The 27,786-nt window shown below is 39.6% G+C and overlaps 1 protein-coding gene across 2 annotated transcripts in view; it reads right to left on the reverse strand.

Annotated features, from left to right (window-relative positions):
* Positions 1-27,786, reverse strand: part of LIX1 (limb and CNS expressed 1) — a 51,143-nt gene that overhangs the window by 16,373 nt on the left and 6,984 nt on the right. For both annotated transcript variants that reach the window (XM_059919395.1, XM_059919396.1), the window contains exon 2: positions 15,154-15,317. In XM_059919395.1, the coding sequence (XP_059775378.1) occupies positions 15,154-15,317 (164 nt within the window). The remainder of the gene's footprint in view (positions 1-15,153; positions 15,318-27,786) is intronic.

A 27,786-nucleotide genomic window follows, 5' to 3' on the forward strand; every position in this document is an offset into this window, starting at 1 on the left:
CCCCTTCTAATAATAGTCCCCTGATTTTCTTGAGGACCACCTTTTCTACCTTGCTCTCAATCCACGCAGTTTGGGTGGGACAGGAATTTTGGCTTTCCTGAAGTTAGGGGCCATAGGCAGCCTATGATTAGTAACTCACACAAAAAAATTCGTTTTTCCCCAATTTAATACTGCTCTCCATCCTCTTAGCCTGGCCTTCCTGTGGCTCACATGGGTCTGCTCAATTTAACCTGATTCTTTTCTGTCCTGTCTGTCTCTTTTCTTACCAACTCCTCTTATTCAAGTTCTGGTTTGGTGTGGACCCTGGGTCCAGATAGAGGATGAAGCTCTATGAGAACTGCACTGCCCCTGGAGATCGCACATGTTGGAGGACCCCAGCGTGTGATGGCTCTCTCCTACAGGCTCCTGGGAACTGTCTAGGGTCCTAGATCTTACTCCAGGACTCCTAGTGGGAAACAAGCCCCAGGAAGAGAAGCCTAGGCCTGGGTCCTGGTCAACAGGGTGGCCAGACACCCTTGCCTCTGCCACTCAGTGACTGTGAGACCTGGGCTGCCTGTTCTTTGGAGCTTATTTCCTCACTGGGCAAATGGGACGGCTAGGCTCTCTGGTCTCCAAGGTGCCCACTACCTAGAATGCAAGATTCTCAGAATCAGTAGTGCTTGGTTACTGACGTCAAAGAAGAGGGAAAGTACCAAAGACCCCACTTCATTTTGCAGTGCCTCAAGGGCTTCAAAGCACCACTGGGAAAAAGCCAAACCCTTCCAGTTTGCTTTTAGCACATTCCTGCCTCTACCTCATCTGCCCCATGCTGACCATCCCTGCACTGATCCAAGAACACTCCAAACTCAAGCGCTCATGTCCTCCAGAGGCCGCCTCTCCTCTCCATCTCCACAGACCCAGTATGAGTCCCCTGAGGTCAGGCCCTGGCCCCCTCTGATATGCCCCCTGTGACCTCCCTAGAACAGTTGTGACTATTAGTGCAATGATCCTGTACTTGACTATGGATTACCTCTTCTTGCCCTTCCCCCAACCTCCAGGCCTGGGAAGTGCCCCTTATATACCTCTTGAGCATCCTCCAGAGTGCTTACTCCCAGGGTCAGTTCTTGGAATGCTCATGTATGGTTAGTACGTGGGCAAAGTAATGACAAGACTTCTGAAATGGTAGGAACATGACACCAAGGAGGATGGAAAAAACATGTGTCAGGAGCCTAACAGAACAATTAAAGGCAGCTATTTTAACTTAAACAACACAAAGAGATTTCCAATATTTCCTTTAAATGAAGAATGGAGCTAAATTTCTAAATATGTATGTGAAAGGTGGTTTGGGCTTTTTCTCCTTAGTGTTGAATGACAAGCTAGAAGGCTTTGGGGTAGCTTCAGGCAGCAGCACCCTTCAAGGTTTAGACCTTTCTCAGGGTTTAGGCCACCTGCATTAAACCAGGGTTGGGGGGATCGGAGGAGTTAGGCAGATAGATTGTCTTTGCATTATGGACTTGGCTGGAAATTTACAGGACATTGAGTTCTGAGTCAGCAGTCTAACTGAAGCTTGAGTGCCACCTCTTCCAGGAAGCCTTCCCTGACCAGTCCCAACTGCAGGCTGGGAGGACCAGCATCCATAAGAGGCACACACCACACTACCGTGTAATTGTCTACTAGTGCTCTGCCCACCGACCCCAGACTGTGAGCAACTTAAGGGCAGAGTCTGTGACTTAATCATCTCTGCATCTTTGCACCTGCAACATAGTACGTTGAATGAAAAATTGAATGCAGCCTAGGAAATTCAAACACAGGTCACTAATGCGCCTGACAAAATATTCAAGAAATCCTCTTAAAGAAGAGAATTCAAGATATATACTTATTACTTTAAAAAGTCCCATTTCAATATACACTTTATAGTATTCATAACCCAGTAACATAAAAATATACTAATATGTGAATTTCAGAGGGAAAATTGGCCATTAAGTTCAGACACTCTGAGAGTACTATTTTTGCCTGAGTGTAGGATATGTTTATTATTCTTTGGAAAATCAGTTCCCTGTTAAAAAGCAAACAACGTTTTTGCAAATATTACCTGACATCTGTAAAAGCAGCTCATTTTAACAGGAATTTGCTGTATGTAATCTATAATAATGCCATTGGGGTTTAGAATTTAGAGAATTAGATTCAGATCTGGGCACTCTTAAGAAACTTTATATAACTTTCTATCTAAATAATAGCAATTTAAACCATCTTTCATAGAGAGAGACCTAGTAAACACTACTTAGATAAAAGAAGCTATCTATTTTAAATAAGACCAGCTAAGTACTAGATCAAAGGCACCACATACATTTACAACCAAATGGCACTGCTTCTGAGATCAAAGTGCTGCAGGGCTGAGAGAACAGAAAGAGCCTCTACCCAGACAGCATGGAAGAGGACTATGAAACTTAACCAATTTCGAGATTTTAAAGCAGACACATGTCTTTACTTATTTTATTGTTTCAATGTACAGGATCTTTGGTTAAAATGGGGGAGAAAGTGTACCAATTAATAAGTACATAAAATAAAATAAATTCTGAGCCATCAAAGGCTTTTCTTGCTATTGTTTTTTGCATTTCTGAAAGACAAGTACTTCAAAATGTCTATAATGTTAACCAGCCGCTTTCTTTTAAATTTTGGAGCTACAAATCCAAGCCAGTAAAGCTGTATATTTTTCTTTACGGATCTTTTAATGGGAACTCTCGAACCATAAGGACCTGTGCTTGGACAAGAAATTTAGCTAAAAGCAATCTACTTGGCAAATCTAAATCAGAGTGTGGATTCTGCTGTAAGAACAGGCACTGTTAGAGTTACCATCAAACAGTGGGAAATGCTGCAAGAAAATAAAATATGGTAAGTGACAGGACGTTTTATTGATGTGTCCAAACTGGTGGTCAAAGACATCAGTTGGGGAGTGAATGAAGTATGATGTTATTTCAAAGCAACTTCCTGCTGGCATTAGACTTCCCAGGTTGTATGGTTTATTCTTGCTGTTTTTCAGCCAGACCCCAATCATAAATACAGATTTGTAAACCATGCCTTATCCGCTAACCATTCTTACTTGTTAATATAGAGAGACAACTTCTGTCCTTTGCACTTTGTGAAAGTACAGAGCTGGAATATTTAACAGTCAAGATTTTACTAAAGTCAGCTGTGGATTTCTTTGGTATGTGGAGCCACATGCTTTTCAAGTGGCTAGCAGACCCCACTGAGACATTTATCTTGAGGCTTGGATGCCTTTCATTTGCTGGTAGATTATAAAACACTATAATCATTTCAAAGCCTCTCAACTCTAAAATTAAAGCCAACAAAAAAAAAGAGCATCTGTGGCATTGCTCAGGAAAACCATTTAAAGGCGGTGGTAGCCAGCCTCTGAGATAACCCCCAGTGATCTCTGCCTCCTGGTATTCACACACTTGTGCAGTCCCCTCCCATATTGTACAGGTTTGGTCTGTGCAACCAATAGAATATGGCAGAAGCTAAGGTATGTCACTTTTTAAATTAGGTTATAAAAGACCTTGTGGCTTCCATCTTGGTCACAGTTGCTTTCTCTCTGGGAAGAGTCAGCTGGCATGTTTTGAGCAGTCCTACTGAAAGGCACACGTGGTAAGGAACTAACTAACGCCTTCTGCCAACAGCCTTCTGAGTGCGATTGGAAGCTGATCCTCCAGATCCGATCAAGCCTTCAGATGACTCTAGCTCCAGCTGATGGCTTGACTGAAACCTCTGGGACACCCTGAGCCAGAACTACCCAACTAAGCTGCTTCTAGATTCCTGATCCTCAGAAACAGTGTGAGACAATGATAAGTTTTGCAGTAATTTGTTACCCAGCCATAGATAGCTAATACAAAGGCTTTGCTCACATCAGGCAATTGGGAACTCCCTCAGCCAACCCTTGAGGGAGAGCTCACTAACAGTAATCCTCATTGCTGACTCTATATGCTGGGTGCTGAGCTAAGCACCTTATGTCAATTGTCACATTTAGTTATTACCACAATCCTATGAAGTTGGTTTTGTTGTTATCCTTATTTTGCCCACGAGAAAAACAGAGGTTACATATCCCAAGGTCATACAACTTAGAAAGTTACCAAAACAAGATTAAACCCCATGTCTGTCTGACTTGAAAGCCCAGATTTTTAACCACGACACTAATCTGCTTGTCACACAAATGGTCACCCACCGTGGAATAGAGAAGATATATAATTTGGCTAAAGTCTCCCAGCATCCCCCAAATCAGTACAGATAGTACTTTAGCCCAAGCTCCAACTTTGATATTCCATGGGTCATTTTGACATAAGACACCAAGAGTATCTCCTCCCATTCCCACATGATGAACTCAACTTCTTTTAGAAGAAAAGGCCAAGGAAGAAGCAGTGCATTGTCATAAGAAACTGTGCTCAATGATAAGGGGCAAGTGCTTACAATTATATTAATACCTCTTCCCTCCTATTGTCCTTTTGATGCTTTCCTCCGCCTGGACTGTAGGGAAAAGGAAAATAGAGAGAGAAAGACCAACTATGACTAGACCAGAAGATCAAATGTCATTCCCTGTTGGAAGTTTCTCATGCTGGCTGGAAGTTGTCCCTTGATTAAGTATGGAGCCAAAAGAATTGGGGGTTTTACCACGTACAATTGCTCAACAATTTTAAGATGTGTTTGGTAACTTTTCGAGAGCAAAAGTCATTTAAATCAAACTTCCCCAGCTCCACTGGATAAGAAATTCTCTTTAGACCAGCTCATTCTGGTTCTGTATTTTATTTTTGGATGTTAGATCATGGACAAGCTACTAGGAGCCCACAGGGTACACTATGAAGATCATTGCTAAGCCTAGGCCAGGAGTCCAAACTAATAGTTCAAAAACTTTAGTATTCATAGTAAGATCACCTGGGGAACTTGCTAAATATGCACATTCCCAGGCCTCAGTCTGACCTACTGAATCAGAATCTCTTCAGATGGATCGCCATGGGGGTCTGCATTTTAACAAGCTTTCCAGGTGATTCTGAGGCAGGTGGATCCAGGACTATGCTTAGAGGAATGTTGCTCTAGCTTCTGTCCCTTCTGTGTCTCATTTTTAATTGGCAGAGGCAAAACTAGGTTCTGTGGGGCCTGAAGCTTACACAATTTGAGGGACTTTGAGAAAAACAATACGAAATCACACATTAAAAAGACTGGCATGTGAATTGGAAGGAGCCTATGGCAGAAGTTTCGTTTGCTTCATGGTTGAAAGGGAGAACTCTCTCCTCTACTAAAATACTCTACCCTTCTACACTCTGGTCACAAAATGTCTGGGGGATTTCCCCCCTACACCAACTAATTCTCTGATACCAGCTGGGTGTCCTACAATTTAACTCAATTCTGAAACTGTCCACCTGAAGATAGCATCAGATTCCACAGATTAATGGCTCTGTCCTACAAGATGACTCCACTTCAGACACTAATCACAACTCCAGGTTGTTAGCTGTGTTTCTGACCAACCAACTGGAAATGACAGATGCCCACAACTCCCTCCTCTGCTTCCATCATTCGCTAGAACAGCTCACAGAACTCATGAAAACTATTTACTTACTAGATTATTGATTTAGTATAAAAGGATATAACTCAGGAACAGCTAGAGAAAGAGACGCATAAAGCAAGGTGTGTGGGAAGGGGCTCAGAGCTTCCATGCCCTCTCCAAGCAAACCACCCTCCCAGCACCACCAACCTAGAAGCTCTCTGAATCCTATCATTTAGGACTTTTACGGAGGCTTCATAACATAAGCATGATTGATTAAATCTTTGGCCACTGGTGATTAAGTCAATCTTTAGCTCCTCTTCCTTACCAGGAGATCAGAGGTTGGGGCTGAAAATTCTAAACTTCTTATCATATGGTTGGTTCTCCTAGCAACCAGGCCCCATCTCTAGGAGCTTCCCCAAAAGCCACCTCATTAACATAAGCTCAGGTGTGGTATAGCCCTTTATTTGTTATAAATAATAAAAGATACCTTTATCACTCCTATCACTTAGGAAGTCCCAGGGGTTTCAGGGGCTGTTGGCCGGGAATCAGACTGCATATATGTTATTATAAATCACAATATCACAATGGTATATCTACCTCTGCTAACATCAAACATGCTAATTTCTCACTAGAGAAATTACTTCTACACAAAAGTCAAGGACAGCAGCATTCAGGTTGAAAAAAAAAAATCCTTTATGACTGTTCTTCTAAAAGTAGGCCCTTAGGAAGTATGTAAGTACTCCTAACTTCACTGAGGTCTCAATTTTCCTTTTTGCTCAGCAGTTTTTATTTCTTCCATGATAATTTTCCATGTGTCACACTATGCAACAGAAAGATTAAACCAAGAATGATTTGTGGGTCAGTAGGCTGTCCTGAAATAAAATAGTGGCTAATCCATTTTTTAGGATGTACAGAAATTCTTAAATTAATTGAAATAAAATTTTGGTAGCCACGTAAATGTTGTAAACATAGAAATGCCTAATAAGATACTAGTTTTATTGTTAATTATTGATAACAATAAAAATTGAAATTATTATGTGTGTTACTGTTCACAGAAACGTTTTCTAGCCAGGATGACACAATTTATACTCTGAACAGTAACTTTCCTGGTAGTCCTCATTTTATTGATAGTTTTTCCCTTGCTTTGTATTAGAACATGTGTTGAGTGACTGTTTCTGGACACTAAGATTTTTCTGTCCATACATCCCAACTACAGGGTTTTCTTTATGAAAGCATGTGGAAACACATCAATACAAGTGACCTTTCTCCATCTTAAACAAACAGCAGACTTCTTAGAATTTTTTATATTTGCATTTCAAAGACATCAAGAAAAATAAAGGTCTGCAGATCCTAAATGCATAAAACTGAGTTAGGTACACTTTATTCTGTGTCTACCAATGGTAGCCGAGGAGTTGAAAAGTGGTCAGTAAGGAGCAAGGTTTTTGGAATAAGACCTGTCATGTATTATACATTTGACAGACTTTATCCACGTGCAACCTCAAAGCTGAAGATGCTATCCTCCCTGGGGTCAAGGTCAGGTCAGTGTTATTTAGGTGGCATTTGCTCAATAGCCCATCGGACCCAAGGGGCTCTCCCAAGCTGGGACTTTGCAGGTGGCAAAACCAAATAAACCGACTCTGTGCGAGGTGAGAATTCTTGCCCAGATCCTTTAGGCTGTCAAGTCTGTCATTCAGGTGGTTGGGAGTGTTTTGCTTTTGTGACTCAGAGTCCAAGTCTCAACAATTGACTTGCAGAGTTTGTGTGTACGGCCTGCCTGCTCTGGTCAGTGTCACCAACACCTCAGTTTCATCCTGACAGCAAGCCATCAGCACAAAGAATGCCACAAACCAGGCCCTAATACTAATTGTCCCCCTTTCAATTCTTTAAGACCTTGACTGCCCTGGTCTAAGCATGAACATTTGCATGTGTTCCAATTTATCTATTCGTAGATACATGAGCGTTTTTTTCCCTTCCAGACGGTGATGTGAAAAAGGGAAACCGTTGAGACTCAGTCACCCAAGTTAATATCGTGTCTCTTTCTCTGTAGGTCAGGCTGGCTGCAAATACATTGGGAACAATTTGGAGCTCTGTGTGTGCTGGGAATGGGGGTCTTTGCTAGGTATGGGGGAGGGGACTGGTCTGGGAGTCCAATTTTCAGAGAAAACTCACCAGTTCCTGTCAACTGAAAGAAACGTTTCATGCACATGGTGGGTCAGAATGTTATTTTTATAATATAAACCACCTGGCCTCCTCCTCGTTTACCTCTGCCACAAATGCTATTCTACACACATACCTAGACCAAGGTCCCTGGTAACTATTACAAAACCATGTTGTTTTGCTCCTTGAGGTTTTTTTCTTTTCCCTTTTTTCTTTTCTTCTTATTCTTTTTTCAACTTAAGGTGAAGACAAGATGAATTGATCAGGGCTCAAAGTTTTGGTTTATTTTTATAGTTGCTTTGATGTAAAAGGACTTGGCTCTGCACGGAGAGGGATGGGGGGTAGGGTGGGGAAAGACGGAGTCAGCCTTTCTTCCTCATTCAGCAGCTTGTGAGACAGTGAGCATCTTCCTAAAGTTTATCAACTAAGGCTGGGGGACTCCCCTGGAGATTGTCCCAAGTCTATTTATCACGGAGACTTTTCCTAAGCATTCCTTTCACTATATGCTGCTGTTCTATTTGAAACAACAATATGTGAATATCTCTATTCACTTTGCTTGATTAAAAAAAGTAAAGTTAGCAAAGGGTTCTGGAGAATAACTAGGTCTCATTAAAACAATATGCACTTCCAGTTTCACGGGCAAGCCATGAAAGCCTGATCATTAGCTGACATATGACTTTCAAATGGGAAGGGGTTATAACTAAGCTTCCTATCTTTGAGTCTCATTAGTTGCAAAACAGGATGCTTTCCTGTGGAGATCTCTACCAGGGAATACCTCCTTTAGAAGTTAAGTTACATTGCATAGCATGTTGTGCATCTGCGTCAAGGTATACAACTCTAGAGACAGAGAAGAGGTCATGGCTGATTTCAAACAGTAATAGTTGGCATTAAAACAGCATTAGTGCAAGGCAGTAGTCTCAGTTTCATGGCAGGAACTAAATCTCTCTTTGGAGCATGGAATGTTAAGGCTAGGCCTTATTTAATAATCAGTAAAAAAGAGAGCATTACAATTCCATTTAGCCAAGTCTATGAATTAATCAAATTTTCTTAGTCCTTCTCTCTCGGGAAAAACTTAATTTTATAAACTTACTCTATTGTGATTTAAATATACTTTTAATTCCCTGGACTTTGAGAAGAAGAATCATGCAGTGCATGAAAGTATAAAACATGTGTTTTATATCTGATAATACAGGTGAAGTGTGCTTACTGCCTTAAAAGTGACTAAAACAAAACCCCTATCCTTTTAGGTAGTATGTACCTTGGAAAAGTAGTTCTTCCAGGTGTCTTCACAGGCAAAGGCTTTGGTTTGAAAACCAAGAGGCATAAAAATGGAAGGCCTTTCAGAGACAGAGCTTTGGAAGAAACTCATCTGCTCTGAGTGTTCCCTCTCACACATCCCAACTGTGCAACACTGTTACACAATGCCAAATACTGGTTGGAAATGAAAAAAAAAAAATCAATCAACAGCTTGCCTCTGGAAATATTAAATGTCTCAGTTTCACGTAGCACCTGGCATGATACAAACAGCCTAAGTACCTGACCCCAGTGTTTACCACCTGTTTTTCTGTAAAGCAATTTTAACAATAACAAAATACGTGAAAAAAAGTATGACATCTCATTGAATGAGTGTTCTACACTTCAAATAAATCGAGCTATCACATCAACGTTTTAGCCAGGGGATACATTTTTAATTCAATCATAACTTTTGCACATAAATAATCACATGGTGTAGTACTACACTCAAAGAATTTTTACTTTTTATTCCAAATAAGAGTAAAATACATTAATCCAAATCATTCTAGCAGACTATATGGAAGACCACATCACTGGCTTGAAAACAAAGCTTGAATCACAAATCTTTTAATCAAAATATAAAATAAGGGAAAATACTCAATTAAGTTCCCCCTTTTGGATTTGGAAACAAAAACAGCTGCTGAAACAATGAGTGGCTTTCCTTCTGAGTTCATCAAGAGGGGAGCCAGACGTTGATCTGATGGCCCTTGTGTTGCCCTTATTGTAAAAAATGGAAATTACTGCAAGTTTTCATGGTCATGATATGCGGCTAGGGAAGGATTAACTGCCTAGACAAAAATGGCATAGAGAAAATACACCCAAGATGCATGAATTTCTACTTAATGCCTTAGAAGATAGTTTCTTTTATAAAAGACACAATAAGCACTAATGTGTTTCAGTATAACTTTCTAAAAGACAAATAATTTAATAACAATAGATCATTTTATGTATTGTTTAGAAATTCAAAAATGAATCATATTTTCACTTCTCTTTTTCTATACTGAAGTAGTTTGTGAAGGCACGGTTAAAAGGCAGGGTTATGCCTGCTTTCTTTCCCTCTGGCTCTCTGTTTTTTTCGGGTTGTGGCGTCAAAACTAACTGAAAATTCTTTAATTAGTCTTCTTGGACACAAGCCTCCCATTTACTTCAGTGGGAGGTTTCTTTGCATAAAACCAGTGGTTTGTGTCCACCAGAGCCTTTTGACTGCTTTCCTTTGATTAATCAGAAAACTAAAGCTCAGTCTGAGTACCACTGTTCTAAAGAATGAATGAGCATAATCTCTTACAGCTTTCATGAACCAGAAGGATTAATCTGGCAGTCCAGTCCCATACTCCACTTCAAGTATTTTCAATTACTTGGCACCGTTGGAGGTGACGTCCACGGCTCAGGAAGAAGGCTACTGCTGGCATAATGGTTTCTCCATGTCCCAGCACACGGTCTTGGCGTTAATAATCCATCATGAAATGATTTGCAATGCACAAGGGTGACATTTGATTATGTGAAAGGCATTGCAGGAATGAGCATGTAGGCTCTTAAGGCCAACTGCTGGCAAAAATATGATGAAATGTTATATGGTAAAAATAACATTTAGACGGTTTAGTTGAAACCATTGAAGACAGTTTCTGAACTGACTGAGAAAAGTGTAAGTACATTGCTTTAGGAGAAATTTCTTTCTTTTTTTTTTCCTTCCTGGTTTTCCTTTCTCAAATCACATTTTGGGGAGCCAAATAGGTTAATATTTGGCAGCCAATCACCCAAACACATTTTCAAAACATATTTGATTCAGGAAATTCTGGATCTTTTAAAGCAAGGATGTTAACAATCCTCCTGAGAACCTTAAAATATGATGATTTAAACATAAGGAAAAGGAAACCCTGAAATGATCAGAGAAATCACCAAGAGGCTTCCCTGCTGAAGAGTTCAGCTTTTTAAATTTTGTTTTCTATTTTTTAGAGACCATAAGGAGGATGGTAAATTTACTACATACGGGAAGTCTTATCATTTGGGGTAGAAATTTATGAGACAATAGGGAAATTCATAATTCTCAAGGAAGCAAAAACAAAAACAAGAACATTAGAATTTCTTCAACTCATATCCTCTAGATCTATTCACTGATCTGTCAAAAGCATTATATTCTAAGTACATTGTAATGAATGTAGTTATTACATATGAACAAACATAATGCATGGGTGTGTACGGCCAAATGTTGGTTATTCGAGATCATGGATATAGGGTGGAGGGAAAGTTACTTTGCATAAATGAAATTCAGAGAGAATTAGAAGGTATTTTTAAATCAATAGTTTCAAATTAATCCACTTTCAAAACTTTAATCACAGATATGAACATAATAATATCAGCTGATTTTAATGTTACTGATTTTTCCTTCCTAGCCCACCATCCTGCAGAGTGAGGTGAAATACCTTAGTTGCTATATTATGTTGTATGTAATAGTATATATTGTTTTGTATATCTGTCAATAGTGATTATATTTTTTTTAAACAGGACATATATAAACTTCATTGATTCTTTGGATTTGTTATTCATCATTTAGCTATTCATTCAACAACATTTATTAGGCACTTACTATATGCAAAGCCCAGTACTTGGCGTCTTAGGGATATAAGGATACAGACTCTGTCCCTGAGGCACTTACATTTTATTATAGGGACAGAACATGCATATAAGTAGCTGTAGCATAAGGTAAAAAACATTAAATACTAGAAGAGAAGCAGAGATAACTCCACGGGAAAATCAGAAGAGGTAAAGATTTTTAGTGGGGAGATTCAGGGAAAATTCATGGAAAATGTGATATCTAAGTGAAATCCTGGAAGCTAGTCAGGGTTTAGACATGAAGAGAAGGTGCAACAGCACTTCATGAGTAAGTCATAGTATGAGTGTGGAGTGGCTGGAAGAGGTCAAGGCCCGGATGAGGGACAGTCAGCCTGAAGCACTGAGTGTCAGAAAGGAATTCCGGGAGATAAAGCTGGGAAAGTTGGGGCTAGTTGTAAAGTCTTTATTGACAGAATAAGGAATTCAGACTTTAATAAGAAGGTAAAATAGTAGGGAGCCATTGGAGCCATTTTTTTTTCGTTTTTACTTTTTATTTTGAAATAATTTTAGACTTATAGAAGAATTGCAAAGATAACAGAGTTCCCAGAAAAAAGTCAATATTATCTAAGTTTTTATCCTTTTTTAATAGTTCATGTAGTATTTTTTATATCACACTCCTATGATTACATCCCCTTTCTCATGCTGAGTGTAGTGTACGTCTTTTACTTTTTTTTCTTACTCACAAATGTCTTTCTTGTTTATCTTTTCAAAGATACAGTTTTTAATTTTGTTGACCAGGTTTGCCAGTTTTTGCCCAATTTCATATCAGCTCCCCCATAGCTATCCTACATATAAATCAAATCTACCTTAAAACAAAACAAAACAAAACAAAAACCAAAAAAACAGTGAGATCAATGCACAGAAGTCCCTTGATCCATCTTTTAAACAGAATGCTGTCCCTAAGTCTCATACAGCCACAGAGCTGTGTGACTTTTTGTCATGATCCTGCTTGGAATACGGTGGGCCATTTCAATATGAAAATTTGTGCTTTTCTTTAACTCAAAGAAAATTGCTTCGGTTACTTATTTCTTCCCCTTATTTCCTTTGTCTCTTTCTAGAACTCTTATTAGATTAATGTTTACCTCCAGGATTTATCCAGGATTTTATGTCTCCTGTCCTCTTTTTCCATCTCTTTGTCTTTTTGCTCTAAGTTCTAGAAAATTTACTATTTATTTTTTACTTTGTTATCCTTTACTAATTTGGCTGTGATCTATGTCTATTCATTTGTTTACTCACTTTTTATTTATTTTTATTGTTCTAATTTGGCAATCACACTTTAAATTTCCTGTTCCCTGCTTGCTTCTTTTTTCGTAGCTGTTTTAGGGATACTTATCTTTCCACAATTTTCTGAAGATAATTATTGTAATACTCTTTTACATACTCTGCTGCTTGAATTATTTCTGTTCTTTTGTTTGCTTGCCTTGGCCTTTTTTTTTTTTTTTTTTTTTCTTTTGGTTTTCTTCAAATGTTTGGTGATCTTTAGTCCATTGACATTCATGGACAAAAAACAAAAAAAACAGATTAATTTAGGTGGCTGGCAAAACCTTGCTCTGTGGCTGAGCAGCTCTGTTTTCCTAGGAGGCCGCCCCTGAATGGGAAGTCTGATGGGAGCTCTCTAGGAGTAGGCAGGCTTCACCTTGAATGCTCGATGATGGACCTGCAGACTCATGTGGATTAGGGAATCCTTTCCTCATTTGCTGCCTTTCTACCCCCTCCCTTGCTCCCCATCCATGTCTAAGTGTCTAGGGTTCCATCAAGTTCTGTTCTAAGGCTTCTAGAGCCATTTTCAAATCATCCTCATCAGGCAATTCACTTTTATTAGTCAGAGGTAAAAATCCACTGTTGACCACTGCTCAGGGTAGAAGGCAAGACCTCACTGGCTGGCGGTGTCAGAAGTTTTGAAAGCAGTTCTTTAAAATTACTCCATGCTACTGTCAGAGTAAGCTTTCTTAAACACATTGAATATATCATGCTCCTGCTCAGAATCTTTCAGCGATTTTGATTTTATATAGAATAAAATCTGTTCTTCTTTGCAAAGCATGAACACCCCTTATAGTTTGATGTGAGTGCCTACAATCATCTCCTACTGTTTTCCTGTCACAGACACACTTAGGCTCCCCAAATTCTGAAAGTTCTTGTGGTTTTCTCTTGTTCCGTGCCTCTGTACACACTGTTCCCTATGCTGAGAATGTTATCTCCTCTTTACCGATTGGCAAAGACACCCTCAATTGTACATCTCAGTGTGTGATTGCTTCCCATGAATTCTCTTCTGACTTCCCTAGGCAGACATAGGTTTGTGGGTCTATTTATTAAACTATATCTTCCCCTTACTCCACATAGGATTTGAAATAATATAAAACAGATACATGGTAAAAGGACGAAATAAATGAGTGAGGCACACTAAGTTCAAAGGGAGAGTAAAGTTAGAAATATAAATAATATCAAGTATGAGGTTAGTCCTAAAAATTACACGACACTAAGTTTTATAGACATACTACAAAGAGATACGCTGAAAATTTGCCTCTGGGCTTCCTAGTTGTCAAAGCTAAGAGGGAAAGTTGAGCGCTTCTGAGTTTCACATTGTCCATAAACTATAAATGAGAGATTTTTGCCAGTTACTGAAAATTAAGAGAGAGTTTACTGCACTAAAGGGGTACTTATAAAGGTGACTGGTAAATTGAGAAGCTCCTACTTTTGTGCTTTCATTGACGCTCTAATATTACTATGTAATTACTATAATTTTTGTACATTTCTTTCCTCAAGGTATGGACCATATCCTCATTACTTGATCCAGTGCTTGATATTTCCTAGTCACTCAATAAGTATTTGTTACGCATTTGCAGACAAATGTTTTTGTGTGAACAGGTGTACAACTAGAAATGTATCATCATTTACACCCATCATAAACATAACAAAGAATTAACCAACTGGAAGAGTCTTTATACTAATTATCAAAACAATACTTGGAATATCTGCTATATATCAGATAAACACATTGCATGTATATTTCATATGACTTTCAACCTACCCTGTGGGTATTATTCCCCATCTCAAAATCAGGGAAATCAGTAAGTTAAATAAATTTCCCAAGGGTCTACAATTATTCAGAGGCAGAACTTGGGATTAGCATAGGTGCCTGAACCCAGCCCTGTGACCCTCAACCTTTGCTATAGGTTCATGCTTTTGTGTGTAGTAGATTGATTAGTATTTGATTACAAATTTCATAAACGTGAAGACTTTCTACTGATGGAAGGGCCCTGATGGAAGGACTCTGCCCAAGTTCCTCTGCTCTTTAAGATTTATTCCAAAATATTTGAGGGAAAAGGTAGCAGCAATCAGGCAAATAAAATACTATAAAATTTATTTTCCATAAAGAAATATCAGGGGACAACACCCTAATAAAAAAATACTTCCCATTTAAAAAAATGGGAACATCTGACCAATTTTTCTCTTACATAATGGAATGTGGCACAACTTTTTTCATTATACCCAAGAAAACTTACAATGTACCATTTTATAAAACGGCTTACTCTGTTTTAACTCAATCAGCTTTCACTGATCAATTTATGGTTGCTTCTTACCTGGAAGTTGCCAAAACAGCTTCCCCCTGGGAGAGTCACATAACTCACAAAGGGTGGTCCAGGAGATGGCAGCGACTCGTAGACCACCACACCTTCACTTGGGAACGCAGCCCTCTGTTGCTGTTTGCTTTCCCAAAATTCCTGTAACATTGACACAACATTCACTGAAAAAGACAAGAAATATAATCAGTTATTAAGGATGGACATACCCTAGCAAAAACAACATTTTATTTGCGGGTTGGATTGTGTAACAAGTCACTTCCAGTTTAAGCAGAACGGAGTATGTGTATGTTTGGGTGGGGTGGGGGTGTGGGGTGCTTTCAGTTGTGAAAGAAACAAATACTATTTAACACAAATGTGTTTATTTTTCATGAGTATGGCTGAAGTGGTTTGGCACCCTAATTCTAACAGCATTGCAGTATATTAAATTTACAAATTAGTTTTTGATAACAAATTTAAAAATCTCACTCTTCCTTCTTTGAAAATTTTCCTTAATAAACTTTGTCCAGATCTATGATTATCCATGACTCCCACTCCCATTTCTCATAGATTCTTGGACCTGCAAAGTGAAAGCTAAATTCAAAGGTAAAAATATGAGCAATGTAATTTTTTAAAAATTTATTTATTTGTTTTATTTTTGGCTGCATTGGGTCTTCGTTGCTGCTCACGGGCTTTCTCTAGTTGCAGCGAGCAGGGGTTACTCTTTGTTGTGGTGCAAGGGCTTCTCATTGTGGTGACTACTCTTGTTGCAGAGCACGGGCTCTACGTGCGCGGGCTTCAGTAGTTGTGGCATGTGGGCTCAGTAGTTGTGGCTCGTGGGCTCCAGAGCACAGGCTCAGTAGTTGTGGCACACTGGGCTTAGTTGCTCCGCGGCATGTGGGATCTTCCCGGACTAGGGCTGGAACCTGTGTCCCCTGCATTAGCAGACGGATTCTTAACTACTACGCCACCAGGGAAGCCCCAAGCAATGTAATTTTAATTGGAACTCACCTATTATAAGATTTAAGAGGAGAAAGGCAGAAAGAAGAAAACTCTTTCATGCTCCTTTCCACCCTAATCCAAAGGAGAATGAAAGCAATTGTGTAATAAGCAGGAGGCTGGGAAAAAAAACCATAAGTGAAACTAATAACATGGAAACCTTGTTAAGGACCACGTCTGTTAGATGACTTCAGAAAACGTAGTAATGGCTACAGCCATATGTTTTAGATTAAATGACCTATGATAGCCTGTAGAAGTTCCAGATCAAATTAGGTTGGTTTGTTTATCCTGTACTGCAAATTGAATTGTGGAAATTAACAAGGATAATAGAATTGTAGAGGCAAAAGAGACCTTTCAGGTCATGCAGGCAAAGCTCTGCTTGATGCAGGAATTCCTTGCACAATACCACTGACAGCTGCCCATTTGGCCTGATTCTGGACACGTGGAAGGACCTGGTAATTGGCACATCTTGATGTAGCCCGTTTCAAATGCTAATGGTTTTAACTATAAGAAGGTCATTTTGGGGAATGAGCGGAAATCTGCTTTCCTATAAGCTTCATGCAAGTGGGCTATTTCTCATTTCTGGGACCTCATAGAGGTTAATCCCCATATTCATAAGAGAACCCATGACATACTTGAAGGTGGTATAGGACATCTGTTGTTTTTGTCTCCCTGGCATTTGTTTTCCCTCTTTGTAGGAATAGCACGAAAGTTTTCCCTAAAGAACCACCTTTCCTTCAACCAAGTCTTCTCCAGGGTTGAGAACTGGGGATTAGACCAAAGTCAAGTCATTTAGAGTCAATGAGTCCAGGACTTTTGTTGGAAATGTCAGAAGACTGGGTTCTCCTTTTTCACTAGAGTTGCTGGGGTTATAGGAGAGAAGTATGGTGCTGCCCAGGCAAGGGAGACTCATGGCTGAAAAGAAAGCCAACATAGAGAAGGGTAGAACCAAGAGACAGAGAAAGAAAGACTAAGTTCTGATGTCATAGCTTAAGCTCCTGAACCAACACATCTGCTTTTTCCTTAAACCATTTTGAACTGGCATCTCACACTTGCGTATAAAAGTGTACTAAAATAGACAACTCTCAGGTTTCCTCAGGTTCTAGATTGAATAGCTTTTCTTCTTTCCAACATTCTTTGTGTAATATGGTGTCTATGCCCTTTGACATGCTCCTGATATATTTCTGAATACATGTGCTTCAAAATGCTGGGTTTTGTTATTTTGCAGGGAATCAGGAGAGTCTCAGAGTTTGACCTGGAGGCAAAAACATTGCACAACCACTTTCTAAGCTGTTGACCAGAGCACCTGGCTCTTTCACTTCATTCCTAGGTCACCCATCAGCTTCCAGCTTTACAAGGTGTAGTTCAGGAAAATTCGCAAGATGCGCAGGGAATTGGATGCCTGTGTATATTTAAAAACTGTAGTTTTTAGTATTTAAGATGTGTTTTGGGAAAGAAACTGGGAAATATAAGGGTATCAGAGGGGATAATTGAATTAACCAATAAAATACATACTAAGTGGTCAAAGTGAGCTTGGTAATTAGAGACATTTTTCATTCATTCAAAAATATTTGAAGTAATATTTTCTACCAGTTGATGTAACCCAAAATAGAATTAGAACTTTTATTTCCTAAACTGCATTTCTGCTCCCCAACTTCCTCTCCCTCTCATGTCCAGGAAAACAAGTATTTTGTGAGTGGGCTGATTTGTGTTTCAATTTGCCTGTGACCTACAGAATTCAGCAGAGATGTCTTGAAGACTGAAGCCTAAAACCGAAGTCAGTGGTCTGTTGCTCTGATAGTCAACAAGGGCCATTAACCGGCTATTTTAAGTTGGTTAATTGTTGAATGATGTTCAGCTGAAAACCGGAGTAAGAAGCTGAAGACTCATGCTTATCTAGGTAAAATGAACACAAGAATTTTGGCATGTAAAACTGTGGATTAAAGAGTTCAAAGGTGGGTACTAAGTAAAATTTCTGCATGAATAAATGTAGCAGTTTTCAAATTTTTTATTCTGCAACCTTGGAAGATTTCTTTGATGGTCTTACATATGTCATCACCTCTAAAGAGTGCAACATATGTACATGCACACACACAATCCATCTTTCTATCTCTATCTCCTCGTGCCGACTGGAAAACCAGATGAATGGAGTGCAGAGGGAAGAAGGCCAGCATGCTGTTTGGAATTTCAAAGATCAGTATATCTGAAGATGCTCTATTTATGAAACACATGCTCCTTTATTTTTTTGAAGTAGCAACAACAAGGTTCATGGACAATGTCAAAGAAAAGGCAAGCAAAAGGTCAAGTACTGCTGAGGAAAACCACCCAAATTTGAGGAAAGGCCTCACAACACAGTTTAGTCGCCAGCTGCAGTTGCACTTTCAGTGCCCAGCCAATGATCCTGCCTTTCACGTTACAAACTTAGGCCACCAAGTGTGTGATATCTCTCCCTACGTCTAGTGACCCATCTGCACAAGTGCCCAGCTCTACCTTATTTCCTTCAGTCTCAAATGAAGTTGTGTTGCTTCTTCTGGGCATTGTTCTATTAGTAATTCTCTTGGCTTCCTATTTTTATATGTTTTCTCTTTACTCACTCCTCAGCGGCCATTAAGTATGCTCAAGACAACAAATGAATGAATAAATGAATCAATCAATCAATCAATTAAAAGAAACACTCAACCTCAGGACTATTCTTTTTTTTTTTTTGGCCATGCCATGTGGCATGCTGGATCTTAGTTCCCCAACCAGGGATGGAACCCATGCCCCCTGAGTTGGAAGCGCAGAGTCTTAACCACAGGACGCCCAGGGAAGTCCCCCTGCCATTCATTTTTAACCCACCAACAACCTGGCTTTCCTCTACATTATGCTACTGAAACTACTTGGCAAATATCACTAATTCTAACTTTCAGTCCTTATTTACTTGACCTCTAACTGCATTTGACACAGCTGATCAATTTCTTCTAAAAACTCTCATCTCCCTAAGCTTTTCTGACAGTATTCTCCCTGATTCTTCTTCTGTATTTCTATCATTTCTTCTCAGTCTCTTTTGTGGGTTTCTCTTCCTCTGCTCACCCCTCATGTTGATTTGCACAAGAGCCTTGTCCTTGTCTTTTCTTGCTTCTCTCTCTACTGTTCTTGAATGACAGAACCTATTTCCATGAATCCATCTACCATAATATATGCCAATAGTTCCCAAAACATTCTCTTGTAACTCCAACTTTGTTAAGATACTTCCATTTGAATGTCACAGAAATTCAACATATTCCCAAACTCAACCCATTTTCTTTTCCATAAACTCTTTTCCCGAATTATTTAGAAAGTGATATAATCATCTACCCAGTCATGTAAATCAGAAACCTGACAGGAACTTTAAACTTAATTTCCTCTCTCCAGATCTAATAAATGCTCAGATTTTGTCAGTTCCATATCCTGATGTCTCTGATAGTCATCACTTCCTCTCAGTTAATATTGCCATTGCTGCATTGGTTCATATCTAACCAGATACACCACAGTACCCACTTGACTCCAATCACCCTCCCATCCAACCCATCCTCAACTGTTTCCAGGTAATCTTTCTGAATCTTATGGTTAATTAAATCACTCACATCTTAAAATCTTTCTGTGGGTCCTTCATTACCTATAGAACAAATAACTTCTTGGCAAGTCATAGAAGACCCTATGTCCTGATACTCTTTCTCATTCCAAACTTCCTCAAGTCACCTTCCAGGCCCCTCATGCTCTCATGCTCCCAGGCCTACTGAACCAGAATCTACAATTCAAACAAGATTCTCAGGCAATCTGATGCACACTAAAGCTTGAAAAGTCCTGAGTAGGGTAGGACGAAGTTGCTATTCTCATCTCTCTTATCATCGTGTGCCTATTATATGCCAGGCACTAGGCATTTTCTCATTTAATTCTTACAATACCCTCTAGAAATAGGTATTATCATCCACAACATAGAGATAAGAAATAAAAGATGCTCAGGATACAATTACACAGCTACTAAGTCTTAGCCTTGGGATTTTTAACCTAGTTTGGTCTGGGTGTATAGTCTAGCTCTTTGCTCATCCTGAGCCACTCCTAATTATAATGGAATTTAAGTTGTTTTCATGCATGTCTACATCTATTAGAAGCATTTTAGAAGAAGAATCAAGGTCAATTGAATATTTGAATGTCATCAAAGGTATGGAAGACGTGTTGCCTTTGTGAGGCTGTTGGTAGGAAAGGTGTAGGAGGCTCTGCACAAGAATTACTTCACCTACCATTTTCTATGGGCCATTTTTCTGATACTTGTTCTTGGCAGTCAAACAAAGCAAAGGGTTAATATCTGTATTTTTTTCATACAAGTGATATGACACTTTCTAGCTTGGAACTGTCACAATGAATGAGCAGTCTGTGTCATGTGAACAGGTATCCTGATTAATCTTCAGCTAACACTTTGCTCTGGTTTAAAACAATGTTGTAAATACCCACCAACCGTGGGCTTCAGAGGGGGCTGTGATTAGGCCTCCCATTCCAGTCCCTTCTTTCAAGGAATAATGGCTAAAGGAGAGACCACAAGAGGAACAAGAGGAAATGACAAAAGACCAAGGAGGGCTTTGGAACAGGCTTCCTTTGAAGAGGGGCATGAACAAAAGTCAAGGTCAAGTTTCTCTGTCTGATTGTGCCTTCCACCTCAGGGTCAGGAAGCTATCATCTGGAATACATCGTTTTTGGCTATGCATTATTCCTCCCAAAGTTTAGTGAAATTCTTTCTAAAGGGTTTCTACTTTGTCTGAATGGACACTAAAGGAAAAGGGCTTTATCCACAGCCATGACAAGATAAATTGGTCATCCATAGTGAATCTGGACACCAGACAGGAGAGAGGTAGTGAATCCTCAGCTGGAGACCCAGAGAACGCAGATGAATAACAACTTGGCTGATGCTGGAGCCAAGCTCAGCAACTCTCTGACTTCAGGGTTTAACACTACAGGTCATCTATTGGTCTTGCCTTTGTCAAGGTAACTGATGTTTAACTGGTAAAATTACTATAAAGAAATAGAATGTCCAACAAACACATGAAAGAATGCTCAACATCACTAATCATTAGAGAAATGCAACTTAAAACTACAATGAGGTATCACCTCACATCAGTCAGAATGGCCATCATCAAAAAACCTACAAACAATAAATGCTGGAGAGGATGTGGAGAAAAGAGAACCCTCTTGCACTGTTGGTGGGAATGTAAATTGATACAGCCACTATGGAGAACAGTATGGAGGTTCCTTAATAAACTAAAAATAGAACTACTGTACTACCCAGCAATCCCACTACTGGGCATATACCCTGAGAACACCATAATTCAAAAAGACACATGCACCCCAATGTTCATTGCAGCTCTATTTATAATCGCCAGGACATGGAAGCAACCTAAGTGTCCATCGACAGATAAATGGATAAAGAAGATGTGGTGCATATATACAATGGAATATTACTCGGCCATAAAAAGAAACGAAATTGAGTTATTTGTAGTGAGGTGGATGGACTTAGAGTCTGTCATACAGAGTGAAGTAAGTCAGAAAGAGAAAAACAAGTACCGTATGCTAACACATATATATGGAATCTAAAAAAAAATGGTTCTGAAGAACCTAGGGGCAGGACAGGAATAAAGATGCAGACGCAGAGAATGGACTTGAGGACATGGGTGGGGGAAGGGTAGGCTGGGACGAAGTGAGAGAGTGGCATGGACTTATACATACTACCAAATGTAAAATAGATAGCTAGTGGGAAGCAGCCGCATAGCACAGGGAGAGCAGCTCGGTGCTTTGTGACCACCTAGAGGGGTAGGATAGGGAGGGTGGGAGGGAGATGCAAGAGGGAGGAGATATGGAGATATATGTATATGTATAGCTGATTCACTTTGTTATAAAGCAGAAACTAACACACCATTGTAAAGCAGTTACACTCCAATAAAGATGTTTAAAAAAAAAAAATGAAAGAAATAGAATGTCAAATGGCTGAGGCTGGGGGTATGGGAGGAAGTGGAAGGAGAGAGAATTGTTGGGGAGATCCTAGGAACAACAGCATGAAATCCAGTTCCTTTTTGTGACTTCTATCAGTTTATAACATCTGAGAGTAAAGAAAGCAATTTAACCTCTGGATTGCCTTTGCACATCAAACTTCTTAATGAATTCCATTGCTCCAAATTGTTTTCTCAGATACATGTAATAGACCCTGTTATGGACTAAACATTTGTGTCTCCCACAAATTCATATGTTGAGGCCCTAACCCCTAATATGATGGTATTAGAAAGTGGGGACTTAGGGAGATAGTCAGGTTTAGATGAGATTATGAGGTAGAGCCCCATGATGGGATTGGTGTCCTTATAAGAACAGATACCACAGCTTCCTCTCTCTGCCTTGTGAGGATGCAGCAAGAAGGCAGCCATTTGCAAACCAGGAAGAGGGCTCTCTCCAAAGTACCAAGTGTGCCAGCAATTTGATCTTGGAGTTTCCAGCCACCAGACATGTGAGAAATAAATTTCTGTTGTTTAGGCTACCCAGTCTATGGTATTTTTTTACAGCAGCGCAAGCTAAGACAAACCTGTTCAGCAATTTTGATAATTTTCACATCAACAAGACAACAATTTGCTATGTAGTTTATAGACATTAGTGTGGATACTTTTTTCTTCACTGTGTTTTAATATCTGAACAGGACAGAGTTTTCAGAGTGGTAACTAGATCCCCAAGCAAGTCTTTCATAAATGAGGTTTTCATTTTCTACTTCCTCAAGCTTTCTCTTTGATTATAAAGTTCAGCATCAAACTTCACAGAAGGCAGTTGACCAACGAAGACATCCGACAATGTGGAACACTTTGACCATCCAACCTTTGACCCTTTCTAGCAGAAATCCTCAATCAGCTTCAGCAAATGCAGTGTCTTTACTTGTCCTTGAACATATACTGCATATTTTTTCCCTGTGTTTTGGTTCAAGTTCTCCTTCCTACCCTGAGTATTGTTTCTGCCCCTCCCTTCTATCCATCCAATTTACTCTCATAGTTCAGAGGAAATGCCACCTCCTCCATCACGCCTTGCTCACTGGTTCTAGCCCAGATGAATGTACTTTTCTGTGCTCTTATTCCATTAGTGGCCCTATGTCTTAGCACTTAATCTCCTATAAGCCATGTAATAAAATAGATGTGGTGCTCCAGGCTAAATTTATCAAGTCAGACTTGGCTGGACTTACTTCTGGCCAGAGGAATGAAATGCCTTGTGATAACAATTCATCTTATAGAGTATAGTATTATGTTATTTGCCTCACAGCTGACTGATTCTAGAGGGCAGGGACTCTGGTTCATTCTCCTCTGTAGCCTCCTTGGTATCTAGCACCGGGCTATTCATCTAGAAGCAGTTGTTGAATTCATTTGGAATCTAAGAAAACTACATATCTGTGCTGTGCAACTGAATGAACATACAGAAGATAGGTGAAGGTACTATGATTCATGGAGAGATCAAGACTTCCTTCTAGATAGAAGGTTTCTTATATGAACCACCATGGTGCCCACACAGCATGGATGTGGTGGTGGCAGCCATGGCTCAGAGGGAGATGGCTGAGGAGGTGCAGAAAGATGAAGCCTGGGCAGAGTAGACATGTGATTGCTAGTTGCTTGCCAGCTAGGGCTTTACCTTCATGATAACTAGGACTTAGGGAAATCCTGAACAGGAATGGTAAGTATTTTTGTCTCAGAGTGTCAATTCTAATCCATTTATGTTGACTGCCTGGAGCACTGTGTTGAAAAGGATTTGAAAGTAGTCTCTGGGATCAGGAATTGTGTAACAGAACACCACAATTAACCAGCAATGAGGCACTGGTCTATCTGGTAACCCTGTCTTTGACGGTATAGAGTAAAAAAAAAAACAACAAAGCAGTCAAAATAGGCCTCTGTTCATAAAGGCTTACAATTTGATTGCAGAAATAATGAATTCATAATATAATTTGTTAACAAAATACTAGACTGCTACATTGTAGAACAGAAATGATTTTAAGGTAATATTTAAAACTTTAAAATTTATGGCACAACAATTAAATAGATTCAAGGGGAAAAGTAGATAAATGTGAACTGAAAAGGTCAGGAAAAAAAGTATGCGTAGGGGGACTTCCCTGGTGGAGCAGTGGTTAAGAATCTGCCTCCCAATGCAGGGAACACGGATTTGACCCCTGGTCCGAGAAGATCCCACATGCCGCGGAGTAACTAAGCCCATGCGCCACAACTACTGAGCCTGCGCTCTAGAGCCCACGAGCCACAACTACTGAAGCCCGTGCCCCTAGAGCCCGTGCTCCGCAACAAGAGAAGCCACCGCAATGAGGAGCTCGTGCACCGCAACGAAGAGTAGCCCCCGCTTGCTGCAACTACAGAAAGCCCGTGCGCAGCAACAAAGACCCAACCCAGCCAAAAACAAATAAATTAACTAATTAAAGAATAAAAATATGCATAGGAGGAGGGCCTAAGCTGAGCCACCTCAGAAAAATGAGATTTACACCAGGATGGGGGAAGGGATAGAAGCTGTGCTCTCAAAGGAGTGAGAGTCGCATTTGACAAAGAGTAAGAAAAACAGTAATGCCTCAGCTGTGGAATTATGTATGGGAGCAATAGGGAAGGATGCCATTAGGAAGGGGGTACAATTTGATAAGAGACAGGGTAAGGGGAGTTCATTTCTTTTAATAGTTGGAAATTTATCCTATTGTTCTGGTGCCTCAGCTTTACCCAAGTGGGAGAGAAAGGCAGGAACACAGAGTTCCTTGTCCTTTGTCTTTGCCTGAGGTGATGTGCTGCCTGTAGTGGCTCCATTATGAAGAACAAGGGCACAAATACTTGGAGAGAATGTGCGGTTGCTCTTATGCATCTGGGTGAGCCCAGGAAGAGTGTTTCTCTGGGAGGAGCTTGGGCAGAAAATCTCTATGAGGAGTGAGTAGGAGATGGAGCAAGCAAGAGAATGCTCCTTTTGTAGTCTGGAAGGAGCATGAAGCCACTCAGAGGGCTTTTATCCTAAAAACTCAGAGCTTGTCATTTTCATAGACTGGACACGATGAAGATGCTAATAGGGACACATGATATATGTTTTCATATGGGAACTCAGATGGAGAGGATGTAAATGCCCCATGGATTATAGAGTGTGTTATACAAGAGTCCTCAAATACGGGCTTTGGTTTGAACACAATAAAATGTGTACTGCATCTTCTATCTCCACATTTTATCAACAGGCAGGCAGTTTCCTTACGTAGTTAAAAGCATGGACTCTGGAGCCAGAATGCCTGGGTTTGAATACTGTCTTTACCGCTGTAAGAAACCTACCTAGTGCTCCTGTTCTATCTGTAAAATGTAGTACTTACATTACAGGGTTGCTGTAAAGCTTAAAATGGAAAATGCTCAGAATAGAGCTTCACACATAGTATGCACTAGAGTGTTAGCTATTATTTGTGGTTAGAGAAGGTGAAGGAAGAAAGGAAAAGGCATGATTATATGCTTGCATGTTGCATCTTTGAGACTGACTGTTCTTGTATTGGAAACCATATCATTAAACATTCTAAAGATAGTCTCAAATCTGAAAATTCTCTAATTGTACACATTGTGCTTTTTAATTTATTTCCAAAATATGTGAAGAGTTCAGAGATGGAAAAAAGAAAGCTCTTTTAATATCATTCACTCTTAAAGTCAAAGCTTCATAATGGCCAGAAAATAAATAGATGAAATGCTACATGTCTCAAAATCTGGAGACATGGATGTCTGTCCCAAGTTTTCACTTTCTAATAAATGTTAATGGCAATAGAACTGCTCTTAGCAAAAACTACAGAGAGGGGGTAACTCTTATTTGAAATCAATGTTAATGACTGCTTGTGCTTCAGGAAAGTAGAAACATTATAGTTCATTACCCAGTTGAATTACCTAATACAAGGTAAGTCCTGCATGGAAGACAGTCATTTGTCAGTAATAAGGGGTCTTAAAAGTATGTTATGAATGTTATGTTATGAATCTATCAGAAAAAAAGAAACAATTTCTTTATGCCTTACATGAGAAAAAAATTCTAGCTGGGCAAAATTTCCCTTGCCAAAAACAATTAAAGACAAATTGGAAAGGCAACCATTTAAGGATAAACCATTAAGAGGCTTTCAAGATGATAAACATATTTTCAAATCGATTCTCTGCCTCCAAACAGATGGATTTTTGTTATGCAATACTTTAATATAATCTTTAAATTACCCTTAGCAGGTGATACTTTAAAATAAAGTTAATTAGTATTTTCTATTCTAGCAATTCAATCATGTACAACTTGTTTTTGTCAATGCGATTCCCTAGATTGGTTGAGGAGAAATAGGAAAAGGACCCCCAGATAATTTAAGGAGCAAGCTCAAGGCATGATGCCAATTTACCATTCATGCAAAATGGGGTACCTTTGGGTCTTGTGCTTGGCTTGGCTAACTCCAGGACACTGACCAACAGAGCCAGCTGTCTAAACATCTATAACCATCCTCAGGCTTTGAGAAGTTTTGACCAGGCTAATGGAATCTTGCTGACACAGCTTGTGTGTCATGTACAATATGTAGGAATCTTGGGCCCCTTCTTCTTTTCTGTAGATACTCTTTCAAAGGTAGCCACAGCCACACAACAGAGCTGAGACAGCTAAGAGTCTTGCTTTGTTCCCAGCATTACTTTCTTTTAGTAACGCTCCAGAGTCAGTGCCTAGCTCCTTCAGCAGCTGGGAAGCTGGTTGTGTTTCTTTTGTTTGCTTTTTCTTTTCTTCTGGTCTGGTTCCCATTCTCTACCCCAAACACTTTCTCTGAGGGAATTAAGATCCTTTGGGGTTTTTTTTTTTTTTTTTTACAAAATTAACCTCTTGGGAGATTCTCTATAAAATGCAAAAAAGTACATCGTTCGTTTTGGTTTAATTTTCACCTTTAGAATTTTAAATTGCTGAACTATAAGTCACTTGGGGAGAAATTTAAATAACACTTAAAAAATATCTTTGGATGTACAAGGTAATTTTTTAAGAAGGCAGAGGGGAGAGAATATCAAGGAACAAGAGGGAATCACAAAGACATTAAAATAAAAGGGCATTAAATATATCACAATTAAACGGCAGCAGCAATAGCAGGCCTGAGCTCCCAAATGTGCTTTATCTGTGCACCATGGTTCAAATGATGTCATCCAATCACAAAAGCTACATAGACTAAAAACCTGATGTAATCTACTTAACCAATTAGGAAGTATATATACTGATATCTTTCCCATGTGCCATTGGGCACTGACATTGCACTATATTTAAGAGACTTTGTAGGACTGTTGACTTTAGATAACAACCAAGGATCCAAGATAACAAAAAACAAACAAAAAAATCAAACACTGTTACTTTGCTGACCGGTTCTGTTTAGTTAGAATGGTCAAATCTGTGCAAATGTGGCTTTAGGCATGTAACATACCTTCCCCGGGTAGAGTCATTATAAGAAAGCTCTCCATGACCCTGCCACAGCTATCCAACTAGGGTTTATGTACAAGGCACAGACAGAGTTTGGTCCTAAAGAGCTTGGTACACACAGAGTTGTGTGACCCAGAGTTGAGGGTAGACCCTGAGGATGAATATAAGGACTGGCAATCTGAGTCACTGCCAGTGTGGTATATG

The sequence above is a fragment of the Balaenoptera ricei genome, chromosome 3 (genome assembly GCF_028023285.1).
Source record: "Balaenoptera ricei isolate mBalRic1 chromosome 3, mBalRic1.hap2, whole genome shotgun sequence".
NCBI classification, from domain to species: Eukaryota; Metazoa; Chordata; class Mammalia; order Artiodactyla; family Balaenopteridae; genus Balaenoptera; species Balaenoptera ricei.